At 36.5% G+C, this 23745-nt stretch overlaps 1 protein-coding gene across 2 annotated transcripts in view; it reads right to left on the bottom strand.

Moving 5' to 3' along the window:
- MSRB3 (methionine sulfoxide reductase B3) overlaps positions 1-23745 on the bottom strand; it is a 221833-nt gene that overhangs the window by 8933 nt on the left and 189155 nt on the right. For both annotated transcript variants that reach the window (XM_004449537.4, XM_004449541.5), the window contains exon 6: positions 2544-2641. In XM_004449537.4, the coding sequence (XP_004449594.3) occupies positions 2544-2641 (98 nt within the window). The remainder of the gene's footprint in view (positions 1-2543; positions 2642-23745) is intronic.

Raw genomic sequence — 23745 nt, 5'->3', positions numbered from 1 at the left:
AGTTACTTTTTTCAAGTCAAGGTAAAAAGGATGTTTGAGAAAAAGGAAAAGAAAAACTAAAAAAAGTAAAACAACAAAAAAAATATGTGTGAAATACAAATTAAAAGACAAAGAAAATGAAATGCAAGACACCCACCACACTTTAATTTTGTGAGCTGTTATTGTACTTGTGTAACAGATGTCCCCTGTTCCACCCCAATGGTGAAGAGGCTGGCAAACATACAATTTTTTAGGGCAGGAGCCCAAGTATTTCCTACAATTGGCACAGAACTTATTTCGCAAAACATATATTTTCATACATGCCTTAGTAGAATGGTAATTTCTCTCCCTTTTCTCTTTAAGTTTAAGATCTTTATTTAAGAAACTGTAAAATACTTTCTAAATATGAGAAGTATAAAAAAAAGGTGGTGGGAAAACAAGTCAAAAAGGAATAGGTCAGTGTTAGTTCTTCACACAACCATTAGGAAAGGACCCAAAGAATAGTAACAGTCACCTGGGCATTTAACCAAAACGTTGCTTGGTTTAGCTTGACATAGTTTATGAATGTTGCCTGATTTTGCATAGTTTGTGGGTTTCATTTCTTTTTGGTCACTGTAGGACACCTTTCATAATGGTGTCTTCTTGATTACCACAGATGCTATCTCTACGGCTGGTGAAAAAGAAAGGAGGTTTATTCCTGCTATGAATTATAAGAATTAGTAACAAAGAAATCAGAGAAGGGCCTTAGGGGGAGTTAATATATTATGCCTCATTTTTTATGTCTTTTTAATTTGGTTTTCCTAGGATTAGATATTCAAAAGTAGGTTCTGAGCAAAAAGGAGAGCAGGAGATATACAAACAGCTTTTAAGATAACTTAAATACACACACATAGCTGTTAGCCTTAAGAGAGGTTTAGTAAAGTTGTACTTGAGTTACAAATTACTATGTACCATCCTACCCACAGTTATCTATTTTATTTATTTAATTTAATTTATTTAATTTTAATTTTATTTTAGGAGGGACTGTGGATTGAACCTGGGACCTCACACATGCAAAGCAGGCACTCAACCACTGAGCTATACCACCTTGGCTGTCAAATATTTTAGGTTCCTAGATAGAGAATCTCAGTTTCTTTTTGTGACAATTATAAGAAAGCAAATTAAATAAAAATTGAATTGAATTCAAAACTGAATTGTATTAAACTAAATGCTGAGGAGTCATGGGATTTATCTTTTCAATTTAATGGGACTCTTAATGGTGCAGTGTATCTAGCTACACCATAAAAGAACTTCGGAGCTTGAATTCAAGTCTCAGCTCTGCCACTTAGAGTCTACATAAATTTACAAAAGTTAATTGATCTCTTTGTGCCTCAGTTTCCTCAAATGAGGGAGAATAGCAGCACCTACTTCATAAATTATTATGAGCATTAACAAGGGGAGCTTTTTAAAAATGCTAAGCATCCTTAGGCCACACCCAGGATCAATTAAATTAGAACCTCTGGGAAGAGGCCCAGCCATCAGAAAACTCTACCATCATGCTCAGAGACTCATTTCTAAGAAACAAGAGTGACCTGAAAAGGTTATTTAGATAAAACATGAATTCTGCTTTTCAAGGGGAAAAGTAGTTCTTAAACTTGGAAGAGAATAAACTTGCCTGCTTTACTTAAAAAAAAAAAAAGAAAGGAAAAAGAGATTCCTCAGGACTGATGGTTAGGTTCAAACCAATCTCCCTCCCTACTTGGTAGTAAATATGCCACCTACTCCCTAAAGTCTTTGCCTGATAAGCAGAGTAAAAATAAACAGATAAAGGGCAGGTGGAAGAATGCAAAGGGAGGACAATGTGCCAATCATGTGATACTATACCTATCTGAATTTGACCCTTTAACCCTTGATTTGTGCAACAGACATCCCCCAACAAAATACTCTATAGTACCAATGAATTTCAGTGCTACAACACTCAGACTTTATAATTAGAACACCCTTGGAAAGGTCTATATATACTAGGAAAAGCAGAAAAGGAATTACTTTATTAATCACATATTTCTACTTCATCTTCATAGAGCCTACCACTGAACTTCCGTTTTGACAGCCTCTTTCCAACCTCCCTCTGCACACCCGCTCAAGAAAAGCCATTTCCAGGGTCTTCACTAGCTGTATTTGGAGCACTGCTACTAGATGCACTATGACTGAACAGTGGATGCCCAGAATTGCAGCGGGGGGGGGGGGGGGATCATTAAATTATCAGGTTTTATAGGGCCACATACAAATCTTCACATGCCCCAAGAATAGCCCATTCCCCACATTCTAAATTCGTTGAAGTTGATTTTTCTATCAGTGATTTTGTTTAATGTGCTGAAGCCAGTTACTGGCATTTAATTGGATTTGCTAAACACCTGAAGACTGTAATGCCATTAGGATTTTATATGGACTTCAGTGTTTTTGTCCATCCCTCTTGTGATCGATCACTTGGCTTTATTTGCTACATTTATTACAACCAGGAGTCCCGGAAGTGTCTGCAATGCAGGGTGAGCCGCGTGTTGGGTTTCCAGGTGGGGTTAACTGACCTGAGAGCAGCTTGTTTCCACCCTGTGCATCCCGTAGGAAAAGTCATCTGTGAATGTGATTGCCTCGGAACTGATCACATCGTGGAATGAAGGCCAACCTGGGGCAGAACAGCCACAAGAACCAAAACAGAGAGGAGAGATACATAGCCTTAGGTTATAATGTAATTTTAAAGAAATACTAAGCAGAGAATGAAAATCCTTAATATATGACTCAGGATTAACTTTTTCAACCTGGGGAAAAAAGGTCAAAGCTGAAAAATAATGAATTTCTCAAGTGTGATTATTTTGAAGAATAACCCTTTCCTCAGATTCATAAAACTAATATTAGGGTTTTATACTTCAGGAGACATTATTAGACCATCTAATCATTTTCTAGAGCATCCCTGAACTTAGAAAACTCTCTCTCACCCACTTTTTCCCTTGTCTCGAGAGTAACTGGGCATGGCCCTTAAGCACTTTGGAGTCTTCCAGTATAATGTTCTCCAAAACACAGTCCAATGGGTCTGATTGTTAACTTTTCAACAATCCCTTGCTTACCTCTTTAGGAAGCATGTATTTTCAGTACTTAGTTTGAGTGCTTAATCACTGTACTATAAAGTATGAAAAATAAATATCCTGCTGTCTTCATCTCAATCTAATTTCCCTGGACATGTGGTATCTGGAAGACATACCTTCTGTCTATGTTATAGGCAAGACATATGACTACTTCATAGGTGAAATTCATGGAGCAGCATTCCTCAGGCATCTCTAAGTAGCACCTTCCCTCAAATAGCATTTTGTTCCAATTTTCAATTATTCTAGTAATTATTAAATATACACACAATTTTAAGAAACTCAGTGGTAAATGGACCATAAGATTATACAAATGCTTATGAATGGATAGCCAGGTTTTATATCGAGTACTTATGGATATGTTTTTTACATGTTTCCAGAAAACATATCTGGAGTTACTGAACTGAAGCCTGCACACCCAAAATGATGAAAAAGGTGTGATGCTGCTGAATTACTGGTGCAATATTTTTCTTTTACAGAAGCCAAATTTATTCCTGCAGAAAGGAGGAAGCCCTTTAAAAATACAGTGTTTTTTTGTTAATATAACTACTGAAAGAAAACAGAATGCAAAGTCTACCAATATGATTTCTAGTTTCAAACAAAACAAATCAGGTTGGGCAGAGCTTTTATAAGAAACACCCCCACATTCCCCCGTCCCCCATGATGTGACAGTATAGCGTTCACAGTCAGTGCTAGATTTAACACAAGGAGTTGAAACACTTTCCAATTCCTTGATTTGAGCCCAAGAACGCTACAAATCACCAGGAAAACTTTAACCTTTTAGGCTATAAGATATTTCACAAAAATGAATTATTCTGAGACACAGCAACATTTCTAAAAACACTTGTTTCTCCGTATTTCTCAATGCTAAAAAGAATTTTAATATAGTCTAGGTTATAGTTTTTGGTTTATAATGATTACTTGGCACATTTACATGTCCTTTGTCCAATGAAAGAAGTGATAATTGCTGTGATGAGAGGTTTAATGGTGATGCTGGAGAACACTGAAAAATAGTCATTTACCTATGAAAAGAAAAAAACTTACTGTGCTTTCTTTTTTAACCTTCCATAGCACAACTCATTTGACTGCAGTGTAAGGCAACTGATATTAGGGGGGGCACATTATTTGATTCAGTAGGAGACAGGTAAATAGATTTAGGAGGTGTTTTTTTTTTTCTAACTTACCAAATGCTGTCTCATTCTCCCACCTCCCCAACATTTTACTCTTTCTAGAATTCAAAATAGCTATAGAGGGAAAAAAAAATATATATATATATATATATATATATATATATATATATATATATATATTCCTCCTCTGTGTTACCTCTGCATTTCTTATGTATTTACCTTATTCTACTTATCACACTGGTCCTGGAGCTTCCTAATCCACCATCTTCTCACAATCCTACTTATCACATCGAATTTGTGATTTTTTTTTGTTTTCATGCTTTTCCTTCCTGGCTATGAAGGCAGAGTTGAATTCATTGATCTGGTTATTCTTACTATGTACCAGTGTCCAGAACAAAGGCACAGCTCCAATGGTAACTAAATTGATTTTAGATTAGCCCTTAACAAGCAGGTGGGATGGACAATTATAAAAACATCATGAAGTCCCACAGGAGAGAGAAGAATACAATCACTTTTACTTATACACTAGCTTAAAAAAAAAGGCTAGTTTTTTCACTGTATTATCCAATATTGACACAATCACCATAATTAAACCTCTCTATGCAGGTAGAGAAATAGCCTCTTTATCTATTGGTAAAAACATGAAGATCATCTAGGTCACCTGACTTTACAGGTTTTGTTGTTGTTGTTGTTGTTTTGGTGGCTTTTTATTTGTTTGCTTGTTTTAGGGTTGCAGGGAAGGAAGGAGCAGAAGGACAAGTTATTTGCCAAGGTCACCTGACAGGTGATAGGTGTTAGAATCAAACTAGAATATGGGTATTTTGACTTCAGTCAAGAACTCTCTTCTTAGGTTCCACTTTCTTCCTCAATAAAAGGCTGCAAGAACATTCATTTGAACACTCTCACAGAAAAGAGGTTCCAGGTTTTAAGAAATGGGTTTAGAGCCGTGTCTGGATTAGTTGATAGTTAGTTGCACTACTGCACTTACGAGCCTCTAGGTAGAAACAGGTAGTGATTGTATTTTAAACAGTGCTGATTCTCTCACCTTCTGATGACCAAACATTTAAGGAAAAGTTCAAGAGTAATGATGTAAATGATGTAAACTAGTTTGGGCCATAATTTTTTTATTCACTTATCTAAAACTACTACAAAGACTCATCCCTAGGCAATACCATTGATTAAAAAGGCGGGGGGGGGGGGGGGGGTAGGGGGGAGAGGATTATTCTTGGAATGAGCTATTAATCCATACAGTTGTATATTTTGTCTCCATAAATTAAATATTTATAGAATTGAGTAAGGTGAGATGAGATACAATGGAATATAGGTCCTCAAATGATTTTAATGTGTTCTGAAAAACAGTTGGCAGTTGAATAGTTTATTTGTTGTTTACCCTGGCATTATTTAAACATGGAAGAGATGCTTTTATAAAAAAGACAGTCCAAAACTACCCTAAAATTTACAGTATGCCTTTGCACTGTATAAAAATATTAGATACTAAGGTATTACATTATCACCCACATCTTAGATTAGTGGAGATCAACAAGAGAAACCATGTTAAAGACTATAACCCCATGTGATAGAACATATTTCAAAAGAGAATCATGGCCAACCTCACCAGTAAGGTAAAAAAGGACAATGCTGAGTTCCCTGCTAGGTCACTCAGAAAAAAACAAAGCTCTAAAGAGAAAGAATCCATCAGAAAGGTAAGTCCTTAATGACAATCAAACTAAGAAGGACCTTCACCCAAGAATAAATTGTCTTACAGCCAAGAAGCCACAGTGATGACAGCACTTTGAAAGCGGAATTCCCTCATCATGTGAAAGTATTTAAAGGAGGACCCCTTCACTGCTGTAAAAATCCTCAAAGGAAACCCAGCCCTCCCCCCCCCTCCCATAATAAGGAAAGTGCTTCAAAGGGTGATAGGCAAAGACTGAAGCAATCTGCGTCTTGTTGAGAAAATTATCTTGAGCAAAAGGGGAGGGGGGAATGTGTTTATGTCAGTTTTGACATTAAAGAAAGATCATCCATCCTCCTTTCTCAACAATTTTCCTTTTGGTCTTCTCATCTAACAAAACATTATTTGTTTTGGATGCATTCCATGTACTTTTTGAAAGAAAAGTCATGTGAAACCTGTAGAAACAGTGTTGGCTCACCCCACCCCCATATATCCCTTTGTTTCTATTTGATGAGGTTGGAGCAGGGCTTATTTCCATTTCATTTCTAAGAACATAAACTGAACTTTTAGATATTAGCCAATTATTATGAAGAATATCTTAGGTTTAATATATAGATTTTCCCCTCAAAGAATTCCCATTTCCAAATAGCAAATAAGAAATACAGGCACCATAGTTACAGCAGACTAGTTGTAATATGGCAATTCTGCCTTCAATTTTATTTAACCATAACATAACATAACATAACTTAATACTTCTGGTATAATGTGAAGCAAAGCCAAGACACATTCATTTACATCTCTAGCATACGGGCAGGTGATCCAGATTAATAGTTGCTCCTTGGTGGTTGCTACTTTCTATACTAGAATGGATATTCTAGAATGCAGTAAAAAGGATTCCCACGCCTGCATAATGTAGCTTAATAAAGCTGCTCTGAGTCTGCTTGAACCCCTAACTGAATAGGGGCATGGCTCTCCACATGCAATGTCTGGTGACACATTTTATATATTCACTCTTGAGAAAGACTCTTTCAGCTCTCTATCCCAATCTCTTCCTCCCTCCCTTAAAAAATCTTTGAAACAAGTTGGTAAATTAGCAACAGATTAAAAATACATTGAAGCCAATTCCATCTGTACCATGTCTAGAAAACAAGACCCTTATTCCACTAGCTCTTGATATAACAAGGATTGCTATATAGCTTCCACTTCCTCTACATCTTCCCCGCCCACTTCAACCTTAAATAAAAATTAGAAAGCTTGGTAAATTAGCTATGTGACACATTTCAAGTTCTCAACAGTTACATGTGGCTCAGACATTGCTTCGACAACACAGACAAAGATACAAAACATTTCCACCATCATATCCATGGATACAGAATATTTCCACCACTGGACAGTATGGGTTTAGAAATTATGAGTTGATTCCTTCTTATGAAAGATGAAGATTTAGCATACACATACTAACCTCCTTTCCCTTCCCCCTTTGAATTTTTGATAGTTATATTATTTTTAGTTCTTCACAGGTAATATCTGCCTCTTGAACTAGAATGTAAATTCAGTAAAGACAGGGAGTTTGTCTGCTTTGTTCACCATTGTATTGCCAAACACCTATACAGTACCTATTGCATAAAAGGTACTACCCCTAAAAAATCTATATGAAGAATGAACAAATTAATGCATGAATATCCCATAGTTAAATATAGTTTGATTGCCTACCCTATAAGGCAGCCTTTGTACCAATACCCATCACCTACCCTTTCCCCATTTCAATGCCCAACCATAATTAAACCTGTGCCTTTCTAAAGGCTGATTCTAAGAATTGAAAACTAATTAGCAATATTTGCGTTACTATGTTTAATATACATTTGCTTTGTGCACAGCTACGGAATGCTAGGATTATATATCCTTCTCTAAAGACCTAATCTGTTACAGAGCAAAGCGGGTAGTGGGAGGTTCTCTGCTTGACGGCACTCAAAATGACCAATTCCTGAGACATGGAGGTTTCAAAGAAAGAGTTTATTGCTAAGCACAAAACAGGAGAACATAGATCAGATGGACTATTGGCCTAAAATATGCCTCCCTGAACTGCAGTAATACCAATAATTTTGTAGTATAAAAAGACAGGCAAGTTTATGCTAATGGCCATTGTGGCTCGAGATGCAGAAGTTGGAGACCATCTAATATTTGAGCATATACAGATTGATTACATGAAGTTACTGCACATATTAGGCTGGTTAATTTTGGTTAGATTTAGCCTTGTCTAGTAAGATAGTGAAGGAATTGGGGTGGGTTAGTCCTGGGCTAGCTCAGGTTCCTTCTTTAATAAACATTAGGGATTGCCTAGTGATTTTAAGACTTCAAAGTTGTAAAACAGAATAAGGGAGCTGGGTACAGACAGGGCTAGTCATGAGGTTTTTATAATCATAAGATAAAAGTTATACAGTTTTACAATCCTCAAAAATCAAGGCATCTGGGTTCTGGTTCAGCAAGTTTCAATAATTTCAGGTATTTACTTTTAGCTATTCAGAATTTACTAAAAAGAAAAAAAGCATCTATATAAGTATTAAGTAATGGTAATTATTTAATTCTTAGGTTCTCAGTTAAGTGTCATGCTGCCTAAAGTCAAGTAGGTTTTCCTTTTTAAATATTGCATCCCTTGTTAAAAGGCATCATGCCACATATTCTTTTACTTTACTTTTGGTCCGTGACTTTATTATGCAATTGTATGTTTTACTGTAATTTAAAATTTTGAGTTTTGAGTTTTTAATTATAAATATTTCAAGTATATACAAACATATACAGAATAATAGCATCCATGATTTAACAGATATTAACATTTTTTCCACATTCGTTTCTGGTTGTTCTCTTCTTTACAGCATCATTTCTTATTTTACAAATAAAATATCTTTCAAATATCTCTGAGGATATTAATTAGAGGGTTGCTTTTATTTTTACTTCTGTTAATCTCTAAAATACCTCTGCTACTTCTGGTGAAATTATTTCTATTATCTTGGTGTTTTTTCAATATATTTTTATTTATTTTTAAAAGAATCATAGATTACATAAAATGTTACATAAAAAAAATAGGGCATTTCCACTTTTCCCACATTAACAACTTCTTTCATTAGTGTGGTACATTCATTGCAATTGATGAACAAACACATTTTGGAGCACTGCCACACAGCATGGATTATAGTTTATATTGTAGTTTACACTCTCTCCCATTCTATTCTGTAGGTTATGGCAGGATATACATCTTGTTTTTTATACTTCATGCTCTTGGTTTTCTTCCTATGTCTGTGGTGATCCATAATTGTACATTCCTATTTAAGAATAGAAGCCTAGGTCAGTTATCCTACAAGGGGGAGGTGGGTTTCCTCTGTTAGGTATAGAATGAGTTGGTTTCCCTGCCAGGTCTTACCTCTGAATAGAAAAGCTGGGTGGGAGGTCTGTGAAAATTGTCCAGGTTTGCTGAATGATAAGAATTTGTCTTAGGGTTCTCTGAATACCTGAATGGACAATAGTTTACTCATCGTACTAAGTATCAGTAACTTCAATAGCATCCCTAATTGTCTCAAACAGGTTGTTTAATATCTTGAGAGCAATCGTCTCAGCTTTTTTTTGATTGTTGTTTTTCACCCTCTGTAGGTAATTGACGATTAGTCATTCTAAGTAGAAAGGTGAGGAAGATGCAAAACTGGTTTTCCTGTTCTTTAGACTTTCAATTTAATACCTTGTTGTCAGTCATCCATTTGTTCTAGCCAAATCTGAGCCTCTTTGAAATTCTGTTGGGTATCTCTGCAACAACTTTTTAATATGTTTTGGATTCCAGTTTTAATTGGTCATATCTGTTTTTTTTTTTTTTTAAGATTTATTTATTTGTTTAATTTCCCCCCCTCCCCTGGTTGTCTGTTCTTGGTGTCTCTTTGCTGTGTCTTGTTTCTTTGTCCGCTTCTGTTGTCGTCAGTGGCATGGGAAGTGTGGGTGGCGCCATTCCTGGGCAGGCTGCTCTTTCTTTTCATGCTGGGCGGCTCTCCTCACGGGCGCACTCCTTGCGCGTGGGGCTCCCCCACGCGGGGGACACCCTTGCGTGGCACGGCACTCCTTGCGTGCATCAGCGCTGCGCATGGCCAGCTCCACACGGGTCAAGGAGGCCCGGGGTTTGAACCGCGGACCTCCCATATGGTAGACGGACGCCCTAACCACTGGGCCAAAGTCCGTTTCCTGGTCATATCTGTTAATACATTTTTGTCCATTTATTCTTGGAAAAATTGGTCAAAGGTTTTTTCTGCTTAAGATCCTCTCCCTCACCTCAATTCTCATTGCAGTCATGGGTTTCTCCTCTTCCTCCTCTCTTTTTCATTTTCGTACTCTCATTTTAAAAGGGTCTCCTGGGAGAGAGTGGAAATGAACACGTATGCTCAATCTATCATCTTGAACCAGAAGCCAAGATTTCTATTTAATAAACTGTAGATTTTGATCTCTTGAGCTAATATTTTATGTAAAGAAACAACAGATTTTAGGCATCATAACTTTTCTACTAACAATTACATTATTTTTTACCTTATCAATATAAATACAAAGGTCAATGTAAGGTTTAGCAGCTTTCACTGGCTAAATTTCACTCTGGCTAAAAAATGATTATGAGTAAGATTAACCCTTATCTTTATGACATCTGCAATGCCATCTGACTTAGAATCAAGGCAGGTAAGAAGAGTCTCCTTGCTGGATGGCGCAGTGGAAAGAAATGTCTTAGGCCCCTTTAAAACTGTATTTGAATTGTTTGGCATGACTTGAGAATTTAATGTATTTAAATTAAAATACATTAAATTTCTGCCCTCCTGCCATTGCAGATATAACAACAAGTAGGGTTATATATGCTGATGGCATCATTTCATTACTGCAAACAAGTAATAGTTTCAAGAGCCAAACTATTCTAGCCAGAAAAAAGCTAATTAGCACAAAAGGAAAATCATTGGCTGGCAAACATTCTCCCATGATTCATTCAGGTTTATTAAGGATTACCTGAAGTAAAAATGAAACTTAGAACACTTACCTTGAAAAGCGAGTCATTTAGAATACATATAAAAATTAGCATAGATCCATAGACTCTAAAAATTCATTAAAATGAGAAATGCTAAAAGATGCAACCTACTATTCAAGTGTTAATTTTATTTTGGTTACTGGTTGTTGGGTACTGAATCATGTTACCCAGCAAAAAACATGTTCAACTCTTAATCCACCTTCCTGTGGGTGTGGACCCATTTGTTAAATAGGCTCTTTTGAAGATTTATTAAGAGGTAGCCAAATTGTATCAGGGTATATGACTGGAGGTCTTACAAGGAGGAAATCTGGAAGCAGTCAGTCAGAGAAAGTCACAAAAAGAAGCCAGAAATCAGAGGAAATCAGAAGAACAGACAAAAGGAGAGAAAGAAGACTAAGTGGCTGGAAACAGAGATACAAGCTAAAGAAGCCCAAAACCATGGAAAGCCAGCACCAGACTGCTACAATCTTCAGGGAGAAAGCATGGGCCTTGCCAGTGACTTGATTTTGGACTTCTAAGCTCTGAAACCATGAGACAACAAATTTCTTTTGTTAAGTCCACCAGTGGGTGGTATTTGTCACAGCAGCCCTGACTCTGAAGACACTAGTTATCTTGCTTTTTCATCTTGTTATTAATTAATTCGTTGTTGTAAATTTGCCAGGGGCATTTTGGATGGCTAGATAATTGGGGGCCATCTGAAGGCTTTTAAGAAATGTGATCAGATTTGTGTTTTAGGAAGAGGGCTCTAGATGCAGGCTGGGAAATAAGGAATAAGAGGGAGGATGAAAACAGGTATATCAGATGGAAAACTGTATTCTAGAACAGAAACAATAAGGCTCTAAATGAAGACACTTACAATGGATTGAAGAGCATGGGATGGATTAGAGAGATATTAAGAAAGCAGAACTCACTGGTTTTGGTGGTAGTGGTATAAATGGGGGAGCAAAGGACAGGGTTGAACTATAACTAGCTTTGTACGATTAGCTCACTCACGATGCCATCAACTGGGATAGAGAATAGGAAAATGAGTGGTCTTCGAGAGAAAATAATAAAAATCAGCTTGTGTGGAACTAACTAGGAGTCAGGAGGATTCATGGGCTCAGAACCCTGGACTAAAGATTCAGATGTGAAAATCATCAAAGCATAAAAGACAGTAAGGTCATGGATGAGGACATGTAGGAGGAGAATATACAGGAGAGGTGAAGCAGGTAAGTATTAAAAGATGAGTTGAGGAATGAGAGTCCATGAAGGAAAATAAAAGAGAGCACTTTAAGAAGTAGGAGAGGACTAGGGAACCAGAGCTGGATCATAAAGAGAAAATTGTTTGAGGCTGGAGGGCAGACAGCAGTGTAATATTCTACTGAAATCAACAATTAAGAGGTTTGCGGGATATGACGAAGAGCTGTTTCAATGCAGCAACCACAGAAGCCAAACTGGTTGAGTTGAGAAGCATATGTGAAATGAAGAGAATGAACAAAGAATACTCTTTTACGAAGTCTGGAATGGAAGGAAAGTTAAAATAGGTTGATGCCTAGAGAACATAGTGATATTTGTGTTAAGATGGACAGATTCAGGGTGTCATGCCCCTGCCCTGTAATCTTGCCTTTCTCTATTTTCTCAAGTTTATAAAATATTTCAATAATACTTTTCTAATGGAATTTTATAATGATATTGTAAGAAATTATTTAGATATGCTAAAAAATTTTGTCTTATTCAAATGCTCCTTAGGGTACTAAACAGAAGCTGTATTTGAAAAACGACAAAAACAAAATCCCATCCCTATCTTTTTCTTTTTTTTTTTTTTTAAAGTTGTTGCACCTGATATCTTTTTGAACTATGAATCTGAAAGTCATGAGCTTAATGCTTTAAATGACCATTATAATCAGTTTTACTTTTTGGTACAAAGTAGATGCTCAAAAAAAAAAAAAAAAAAGGTTGAATAAACAAATCCAGAGCTTTAACTCTATGTCAGGTTTCTCTGTCAAACATGTTCATCACACCCAGAACTTTCTCTCCATTGCACATATCATGATTTTTAATGAAATATTTATTTAATCTCTGCTTCTTTTACTAAATTCCATGAGACCATGACTGTTTGTTCACTACTATATTCTCAATACCTAGCACGTGGAAATATTTCTTGAATGAAGGAATGAATGAGAAAAATATAATAATGTACTTCATTATTTAATAACAAAAGTGGGCTTTATTAAAAGATAATCACTCAGAGACAACCAGCATGATGGTGGCGGAGTAAGGAGCTCCTAGAGTCAGCTCCTGATACAGGGCAGTTAGCAAACACCCAGAGCCATCTGGAGCTAGCTGAAGCACCTGTTTGGAAGCTCCAGGAGACCAGAAGAGCATTCTGCAACATCCTTGAAGGAGTAGAAGGAGGAGACAGCCCATCTGCAGAGAAGACTCGTAAATAGAGCACTCCACGCCCCAGAGGCCGGTGCCCATCCTCCACTGGAGGCACAAGCTGCCTCGGGAGCTGTTCCGTGGCTGGAATTGAAAGCTCCACTTTCCAAAAACAGGGAAGGAAGAGATGGTTGGGCACCAACTTCAGCTACTGATGAGTAAATTCAGTGGGCTAAAGCATAATCCTAAGAACAGCTAAAGTTTGAACCTGTCCAAGTCAGAAAGAGGCTGGTAGCCGCCATCTTAACTCTATGCCTGGCACAAGGGGACGTAGGGCAGACTGAAAATCCAGTGCTGGTAGGCACTGGCTTCTTTCCATCCAGATCAGATTGCAGCTCTCACCTAAACCCCAGCCCCACCTCCGGAAGAGAGGAAGCTGAGGGAACCTGTGCCAGCCTCTCTGGGAAATTACTGGCCAAGCACAGAGGCCAGTGATTATCCTACTTTGGCAGCACAACCTGCCCCAGGAGCTGTTCTGAGGCTGGAATTTGAAACTCCATTTCCCCAAAACAGGGGAGGAGGAGATGGTTGGCCACTGATTTCACCTACTAATTGGTAAATTTGGCTGGCTAGAGTATAACCCTTAGAAGAGCTAAACTTTGAACCTGTCCAGGTCAGAAAGAGGCCAGTGTCTGCCATTTTGACTCCACCCCCAGCATGAGGGGAAGCCCAGCTGACTGAAAATCATAGTGACGGTAGGAACCGGTTTCTTTCACTCAGATCAGCCTTCAGTCCTAGCCTAGGTATAAGCCCCACCCACGTCTGGCAGGAAGGGGGCTGGCAGGCCATGTATCAGTTTATCTAAGTAACGGAAGGTACATTTGGCTGGCACAGACTAATAATAGGAAGTCTGCTGGGGCAACCATGGTCATCTTGGACCCACACTGCACAAATTGCTACCCAAACCTGCAGCTCCATCTCCACTCCAGGCAGGGGAGAAAGGGATGTGAAGCTTCATCAGTCTCTCTGGGCAACTAGAGTCTAGGCCTGCATGACTTGGATTATTCCACACAGCTGTGACTCTGTCCCTACCCTTGGCAAAGGAGAAAGTTAGGAGAAGTTTCATAGGTCTGGGGTAATGAGGGCAGCTTGAGCCTCCATACCTTGGTTCCTACTATACAACCAGCAAGGGAGAAAGGGCAGGAAGCCCTAAATTAAAGAAAAAACTGTACCCAGAATAAAAACTCTAGTAAGCCAGAGGCAAAGACACTAACAAAAAATTACAATCCACACCAAGAAACAGGAAGACATGGCCATTTAAAGGTACAAGACAAGCCTCCAGATGACATAAAGGAATTGAGACAACTAATCATCGATGTTCAAACAAATCTCCTTAATGAAGTCAATGAAATAGCTAAAGAGATTAAGGATATTAAGAAGACATTGGATGAGCACAAAGAAGAATGTGAAAGCATACATAGAAAAACAGCAGATCTTATGGGAATGAAAGGCACAATAAATGAAATTTAAAAAACACTGGAATCATATAACAGCAGATTTGAAGAGGCAGAAGAAAGGATTGGTGAGCTTGAAGAAATGGCCTCTGAAAGTGAACATACAAAAGAACAGATGAAGAATGGAAAAAATTGAACAAGGTTTCAGGGAACTAAATGACAACAAAAGACGTGTAAACATATGTGTCATGGGTGTCCTAGAAGGAAAAGAGAAGAGAAAGGGGCAGAAGGAATATTTGAAGAAAATTTCCCCACCCTACTAAAGGACACACATATCCATGTCCTAGAAGCACAACGTACTCACATCCGAAAAAATCTGAATAGACCAACTCCAAGCCACTTACTCACAAGAATGTCAAAAGACAAAGAGAGAATTCTGAGAACAGCAAGAAGAAAGCAATGTATAACATACATAAGTGATATCAAATAAGATCGAGTGCTGCTTTCTCACCAGAAACCATGAATACAAGAAGATGATGGTGTGATATATTTAAGATACTATAAGAGAAAAACTTCCAGCCAAGAATCTTATATCCAGCAAGATTGTCTTTCAAAAATGAGGGCGAATTTAGACTATTCACAGTAAACTGAAACTGAGAGAATTTCTAACCAAGGGATGAGATTTTTAGGAAATTCTAAAGGATGTGCTAGAGAAAGAAAAGAGAAGAGCAGAGCAGAGCAGAGAAGAGAGAAAAGAAAAGAAAGGAGAGGCCTAGAAGAGAGTCTAGAAATGAAGAATATATCAATAAAAGTAACTAAAATGTCAAAAGAGTGGTGAAAATAAAATATGACAGATGCAGCAAGATGACACAACGAAAAGAGACACATATTCCTGGAGCCACTGACAAGAATGCAAGTGGACAAAGAAGAACACCCAGCAAATGGACACAGATAGCAGACAACTGGGGGGGGGGGGGGAGGCAGAGAAGGAGAAAGAAATAAAAAATAAATCTTTAAAAAAATATATATATGACAGATAAAACTCAAATAGGAATAAATTTAACCAACGATGTAAATCACTTGTATTCAGAAAACTGCAACTCAATGTTAAAAGAAATCAAAATAGGCCTTGGGAAGCAGATGTGGCTCAACTGATAAAGTGTCCGCCTACCATATAAGAGGTCCAGGGTTCAAACCCAGGGCCTCCTGGTCTCTGTGGTGAGCTGGCCCACATGCAGTGCTGCTACATGCAAGGAGTGCCATGCCACTCAGGGGTGTCCCCCGCATGGGGGAGCACCATGCGCAAGGAGTGTGCCCCGCAAGGAGAGCCACCCCCACAAAAAAAACGCAGCCCTCCTAGATGTGGCACTGTACACATGGAGAGCTGACACAGTAAGATGACACAACAAAAAGAGACACAGATTCCCAGTGCTGCTGACAAGAATGCAAGTGGACACAGAACACACAGTGAATGGACACAAGAGAGCAGAAATGGGAGAAGAGGGGAAGGGGGGAGAAATAAATAAATCTTCAAAAAAAAAAAGGCCTAAATAAGTGGAAGAACATTCCAAGCTTACAGACTGGAAGACTAAATATCATTAAGATGTCAGTTCTACTCAAATTGATATACAGATGCAAAGGCAATCCCAATAAGATGTCCACCAGCATTTTTTAAAAACTGGAAACACAATTATCACATTTATTTGGAAGAGTAAGTGGTCCTGAATAGCCAGAAACATTGAAAAAAGAAAAAGCAAACTCTCCTCTCTAGACTTTAAATTGTATTACCTAGCTATAGTGATAAAAACAGCATGGTATGGCATAAAGACAGACACATAGACCAATGGAACCAAAATGATGTTCAGCAACAGACCCTCACATGTATGGTCAAGTGATTTTTGACTAGCCTGTCAAACCCACACAGCTCGGGCAGAACAGTCCTTTCAGCAAATCGTGCTAAAAGAACTGGATATCCATACACAAAAGAAGGAAAGATGACCTCTATCTCGTCCTTATCCAAAAATTAACTTAAAATGGATAAAAAACCTGAAAATAAAAGTTAAGAACCATAAAGGTTCTAGAAGAAATTGTAGGAAAATACCTTCAAGATGTGGTGGTAGGTGGTGGATTTTTAAAGGAAATAAGAGGAAGACTGAGTGGACTACTGATGTTTAATGTATATAGAAGTTTTAATTAATACTATTATAGGGTGTTAATAATTGGGTGAGTTGGGGAAAAATACACCACATGTAAGATAGGGGCTATAGTTAGTAGTAATATTTTGAGGATGCTCTTTCATAGTTTGTAACAAAGTTTCACAACAATGCAAGGGCATAGTGGTGGGGAGATGAATGGGAGCCTTGTATGATGATACACATTTGTTTTGCCAATTTACAAACTTTACTATACACTTATTGTTTATGTATGTTCATGTATGAATGATATATTTCAAAAGAATTTTCTTTTTAAAAGAAAGAAAAAAAAGATAATCACTCAGTTTGAATATGCCCATCACTGGGCCAATTGAAGAAAAGGGAGAAGTAGGCTAAGAATTTCTGCTATTTTGCTTAGGCAATTTTTCTGAATAACAATTGGTTTATTTTTCCTGCATACCAAAAATAGTGCATTTCTCCAAAAATGGTTATTAATAATTTCAGATGTTGAAACCACATAGTCTTATCACTCATAATCATTTTGGGCATTTGAATCTATTTAACAACAATCTGACTAAATATTGTCAAGAACCCTGAGGTGTCTGTCCTTTGGGCAGTGTGAACATCTGGTATCTATTCTCTTTGCAGATTAATAATGTAGCTATACTGCAGCAGGTTTTACTAATCTTTTTGAGCCCTGCACAGCATTTTTAAATGATTCCAAACACACAAGATATCTAATTGGTATAAATTTCATCCACCGTTTTCTTGCAATCTCAAAATATCCCAGAAACGTCTAAGCAGGAACTGACAGGGGCCAGTTTCCCTATTTCCTTCTGTAGAGGCAGTTATTAATTTTTTTGAGGTACAATAAAATTACTGAATGCAAACCATTTCAACCAAAAACTGGGGAAGGGAACTTTATTTTCCATGGCTTGAACACTGTCTCTTGCTACTTTAAATCATGGTTAAGGTTTTAAAAAATATATCTTACACATAAGTCAGTTGTAGACCTTCAGCATCAAAGGATCTGAGCAACATCACATGTAACGCCTGACCTTTAGCCATAATTTCTAAGTGCCATTAAAAAATGTCTCTCAAACTGGTTTTAAATTTAGTGTTGACCAAATAACCTTGATCTTAAAGCATTCAACTTCAGATGATTATTTTATTTTGCTTCCAAAAGCTCTTCAGTCCACCAAAGCATCCAGTAGGAAGTTTCACAGCTTTAGAGTTTGTTTAGAATTTATTAGCTCCATCAGAAAGGAAGAAGGTGATTTGCACTGCCTGCTGAGTGAAGACTATTTACTGTGCTTAAATGACCTTAAGAAATACCAGGAGAGATACAGGATGGGGAAATTCAAATAAAGACAGATTCTTCTATGCCCAGTGATAGGCAATCCAGATTAAAAGTGAAATAATAATCCATTCAACTGCAGACCTGAATTATATCTATTCACTGCAAAGCATCATTCACAAATGTCAGATAAACTATTACATATATTCTTTAGTTTGGTACCTATCAAAATTTCAGGATAATTCCTCTCCTAAATATATGTTTGGTGAAAATGTAAGATTACTTCTACGAGGAAGTTAACTCGCAAAATTCTTTTACTTATCTAAGTTTTCTCTTTATATTTTTCTCTGATATCTTGCTAACCTTCTCGACAGCTTTAGAGCTTCTATTTCCTTTTTATCATAAATCTATTATTCTTCATTGGCCTATATTACTTTTTATGATGTGTCAAAACTTAATTGACCTGTTGACCTATTACCATTTAAATTTCTGAAAACCTACTTCAAAAAAGCCATTTTGAAATAGATTTCTCAGAAAAGTTATTTAAAACAATTATAGAGAAAAATAATTGCTTAGAATTGTTTACCGACAAAAGATGTTTTGCCTTTGTTGTAGAAACATAGCAAAATTGAAGTAGTTTCTTAAGCCACTGTACATTCCCTAATATATTAAAATTTTTTAATTACACAAAAATTTAAGAAATTACATTAAAATTTTAAAACAAATTACATTATTAAAATTCATTTTAATAATTACAGCAACCTATCTCAAAGGCATATTATAACTAATCCTTCTTTTTAAAATCCTTTAGGGAAATCTTTTTCCAACACTCAACCCCTATTACTCTGTTCTACTTTTTCATTTACTTATCACTTTCTAATACATAATAATTTACTTGCTTATTGTTTATTATGGTTTTTTTTGTTTATTGTCTGTATTCCCCTATCAAAATATAAGCCCCATTAGATAATTGGTTTTTTCCTGATGTATTCCAAACCCCTAGGAGGGTGCGTGACATTCAATACATTTTGGTTAAATGACCTTTCTTTATACATTCTTGTTACCCTGGATATCTAGAATTTTTTAAAATCCTTGATTTGGTTTTAAATAAGCTTTATAGAATACAATTTAATTCAGGAAAATTGTCCATATATGTAACAAATATAACCAGACACAAAAGTCTTTGTTGTAGAATTTCCAGGTCACTTACCAATATTTACTGAAGATTGTGGCAAGTGGCTGACAGTATTCTCTCCATCCCAAACTCCTACCTATTTTCTGGGGGACTTCTGTGAAGGGAACCCAATTACCTTTCATATCAACCTTCTTAGAGTATCTCAGAAAGCTAAAACTAAGTCCATGGAGCCAAGATCCTAAATCAAGACCCATGAGTAGAAGTGACCTTTGTGATCTGAAAGTGTCTATGGTCTTGATTCTGATCTCTGATAAGTTGTATACATTAAAAATGATGTGCCATCACCTGAATAGAGTTGAATTTCAGATAGTTAAATTTGTTGAAAATGACATGGTACTGCATACATATTTTAATTTGGCTCTGGACTTCCATGACAAAAAAAAAAGGATGACATTCCATAAAGGTCCAACCACATCCATAGTAACTTCCATGACCTCTACAGGTTGACATACTCCACTATAATTGCCAGTTGTGCAATAATATACAAGTCCTACTCCATTATAATTGATTAACAAGTGCAAGACATGTTCACTTTGTATGGAATAGGCACTACATAAATATTTATTGAATAAGTGAACCAAATTGGGGCTTAAGCATGTATTAACAAAAATTGTGAAAATTAAATCACAATGAATCACTGAATGTTTCAGATATTTAAAGATCATCTATCAAGTTTTTATTGTCCCTTATGTCACTGAATCAGAGTATAGCATGTCATGGATTACTATAATAGGGAAAGATCTCACATATCCCTTGGTAGTATTCATGGGAACCTATGAAATTTCTCTCATCTTTCCTAGTTTGGTTAGTATAAAATATTGGAAGACTTGATCAGCATCTGTAAACAAAAAACATTATTGCACTCTTGCAGCAGTAGTACATAGTCTTTTGATATTTGGTCTCCTTTTAGTATAAAAAGAAATCTCAACCATGTATTATTAAATAGTGCCCAAAGTCATGGTTTCAAAGGCTAGGTAAAAATTTATTTTAATTACATTTCCCATATTGGAAAACTTCCTGAGGGGAAATTTCACCAAGGTCTGGTGCTATATAAAAGATTTTTAAAATCATTTACTTTGATTTAAGGTATAAGCCAAGAGCCAGTACAATAGCTCTTTGATCTTTAACCATTTTATTTTTATACATTTTTATTTGCAATACCTCTCCCACACAAATAATTTTTACCTCTCAATTAATCTCAACTTTTTGCTCAGTTCCTGATATTGTCCTTGGTTTATGGCCTCCAAGATATCTTAATGCTATTACTTTTTAAATGCCTTGTTGCTTAGGCCCTGTTGCTTTTTAAAATTGGACTACACTCATTTATTACCATATATCAATGCATAAATGTGAATATATCATATAAACTTTAAGTGCAACCTTTTTCTTTCTTTTTCCTTAGCAGCTTTCCCCACCCTGTAGGCAACCTATGTTAACAACCTAAAAAGGGTTCTACCACATTTTTGCCTATGTTCTTATAACCATTCAAAATTATAAGTATCTACATAAACATAAATATAAATGTTCTAATAGCTGCATAATATTCCACTGTTTAACCATCCCCCAACTGACAGGAATGACTTTGTTTCCAGTTGTTTCCTCTGTGAAACATACTGCAATGGCCTCCTTGCACATGTGCTCTTACGTGTGGTGGGATTTTTCTTACTATGGGATAGATTCTTAGAAGCAGGATTGCTAGGTCAAATGGCAAATGTGTTTTTGCATTAAACACATGTTTCTAGATGGCTTTCCAAAACAAATATAGGTGAATACTCTTTTCTTCATATCTCTACCAAATATAGATATTGCTGCTTCTTAAAATTTGCAGTAGATTATTGCCAGTAACTCAGTTAAGCAAAATTTGCATTTTACTCACTAGTAGTAAGGTAGACTGCTCTTAATGTTTGTTGGCCACTCTGTATTTTCAGTCATATATATCGACCCCTTTCTTTTGCAGTTTCTAGGCTCCTGGGCTTCGTTAAGAAGAGCTCCTGCCCCTGTCTTAGTTTGCTAAGACTGCCATAACAAAGAACAACAATCTAAGTGCCTTAAAACAATAGAAATTAATTGTCTCACAATTTTGGAGGTTGGAAGTCTGAAATTAAGGTATCAGCAGGGCATAATTCCTTTCAAGTATGCAGCAAAGAACATATTTCATGCCTCTTCTAGCTTCTGCAAGTTTCCTGGTAATCCAAGGCATTCTCAGCTGTCACATGGTATTCTTCCCTGTTTCTTGTCTGTGTCCAAATTTCTTCTTCTTATACGGTCACTTAGTCCTATTGGATTAAGGGCCAACCAAATTTCATGTAACATCATTTTAACTTGCCTGATTCTATCTATAATGACTCTATTTGCAAATAAGCTCACATTCTGAGGTAATGGGGATTTGATTGTCAACAAATGTTTTTGGAGGACCTAATTCAATCCATAACACATGGTATCCTGTACATTCTTCCAGGATTTTTGTTTTGCACTTAGATCTTAGTTCATCTGAAATTTCTTATAGTGTATGCTTTAAAATTTTATTTTCTTCCAAATGGAAGAGCATTTTGGCCATCAACATTTTTAAGCTGTCCATTTTTTACTGAGTTGAAATGTATCATATTTATTAACTTTTCCTTTATGGTGGCATGTATTTATAGATTCTCTAGTCTGTTTCTACTGCTTTTTCTCTATTTGTATGCCAAAATAATTTTATTATAATGGCTTCATAGCATGTTCTTGTATCAAGTAAGGACCACCTATTTACTGTTCTTCTTTGTCATAAATATTTCTGTTCTTTTTTACTTAATCAAGTTCATGATGAGTTAATATATATATATGTCTTTTGAGGAATAATCTTCAGATTCATTTATTATTTCTAATATTGTTTGATGTTTTCTATTTCATTAATTTCAGTTTTTATCTTTATTCCCTCTCCCTAGCATTTTTATTGTTCTTTTTACAAAGTTACTTTTTCATCTTTTTCCTTTAGTAATGAAATTATTCTAAGTTATCAATTTTCCTTAAAGTATAATGATCACTGCATCCCGTAAGGTTTGATTTTTTATTTCTAAAGTTTTGGGTTAAAATTATAAAAATATGATCTGTAAAGAATTCTACCTTTAAAAATTTATTAAAATTTTGTGGCCAAGTATTTGATCCATTTTTTTAATGTTCCAGAAGAATATAAAATTATATTTTTTATTTGGAGGATTTTTTTAAAATTTGAAAGATGCTTTATAGAGCAACTAAATCCAGTTTATTGATTGTATTTTTTGGTTATCTATGCCTTTGCTTAGTTTTGACTGCTTGTGGTAGTTAGAGACTTTTATGGACCCAGAAAATCATGTCTTTAGGGCTAATCTGTTCTGGTGGGTGTAAAACTATTGTAGGTGGGACTTTCTTTTGATTAGGTTACTTCAGTAGGGTGTAACCCTGGATGAGTCCTAATCCTCTTACCGGAGACCCTTATAAATGGGATGAATACTGAGAGAGAGTCAGAAAAACCATAGAAGCAGAGAGAGAAAGCCATGAGAGCAAGAAGCTGAAATCAATGGAACCTAGGAGAGAGGAACCCAGAAACTGAAGTAACCTGGAAGAGAAGTTAGAAATCAGCAGATGCTGCCATGTATCAGTTTTCAGGGAGAAAGCATTGCTTGATGATGCCTTGATGTGGACAATTTCAAGGCCTCAGATCTTAAGCTTGCAACCTAAAAAATTCCTATTGTAAAAGCCAACCCATTTCTGGTATATTGCTTTTGGCAGCTTTTATAAAATTAAAACACAATTTATATGTCTAAATTTGAAAGCGATATATTGAAGTTATCCACTATAACTGTATATTTTAAAATAAAGTTCTCTTTCATTTCTAAGATTCTGATTCATATATTTAATGACTACGCTATTTTATACCTACAGGTTTATGATTGCTCTATATTTTTCAGTGTCTTTTTTTTTTTTAAAGATTTATTTCTCTCCCCTTCTCCTTCCCCATTGTCTGCTCTCTGTGTCCATTCACTGTGTTCTTCTGTGTCCACTTGCATTATGTGGTGGCACTGGGAAACTATCTCTTTTTTGTTGCATCATCTTGTTGCATCAGCTCTCCATGGAGCAGCACCTAGATGGGCTACACTTTTTTCACACGGGGTGCACTCCTTGTGCATGTGGCAGCCCTATGCGGGGGCACCCCTGTGTGGTACGGCACTACTTGCATGCAGCAGCACTGCGTGTAGGCCAGCTAACTACATGTGTCAGGAGGCCCTGGGGATTGAACCCTGGACCATCCATATGGTAGACAGATGCTCTATCAGTTTAGCCACATCTGCTTCCCCATAGTGTCCTTTTATTATTACATAATTTCCCTCT

The sequence above is a fragment of the Dasypus novemcinctus genome, chromosome 12, assembly GCF_030445035.2.
Source record: "Dasypus novemcinctus isolate mDasNov1 chromosome 12, mDasNov1.1.hap2, whole genome shotgun sequence".
NCBI classification, from domain to species: Eukaryota; Metazoa; Chordata; class Mammalia; order Cingulata; family Dasypodidae; genus Dasypus; species Dasypus novemcinctus.
The sequence above is the reverse complement of the archived record's forward strand: the minus strand, read 5'-3'. Positions and strand labels throughout refer to the sequence as shown.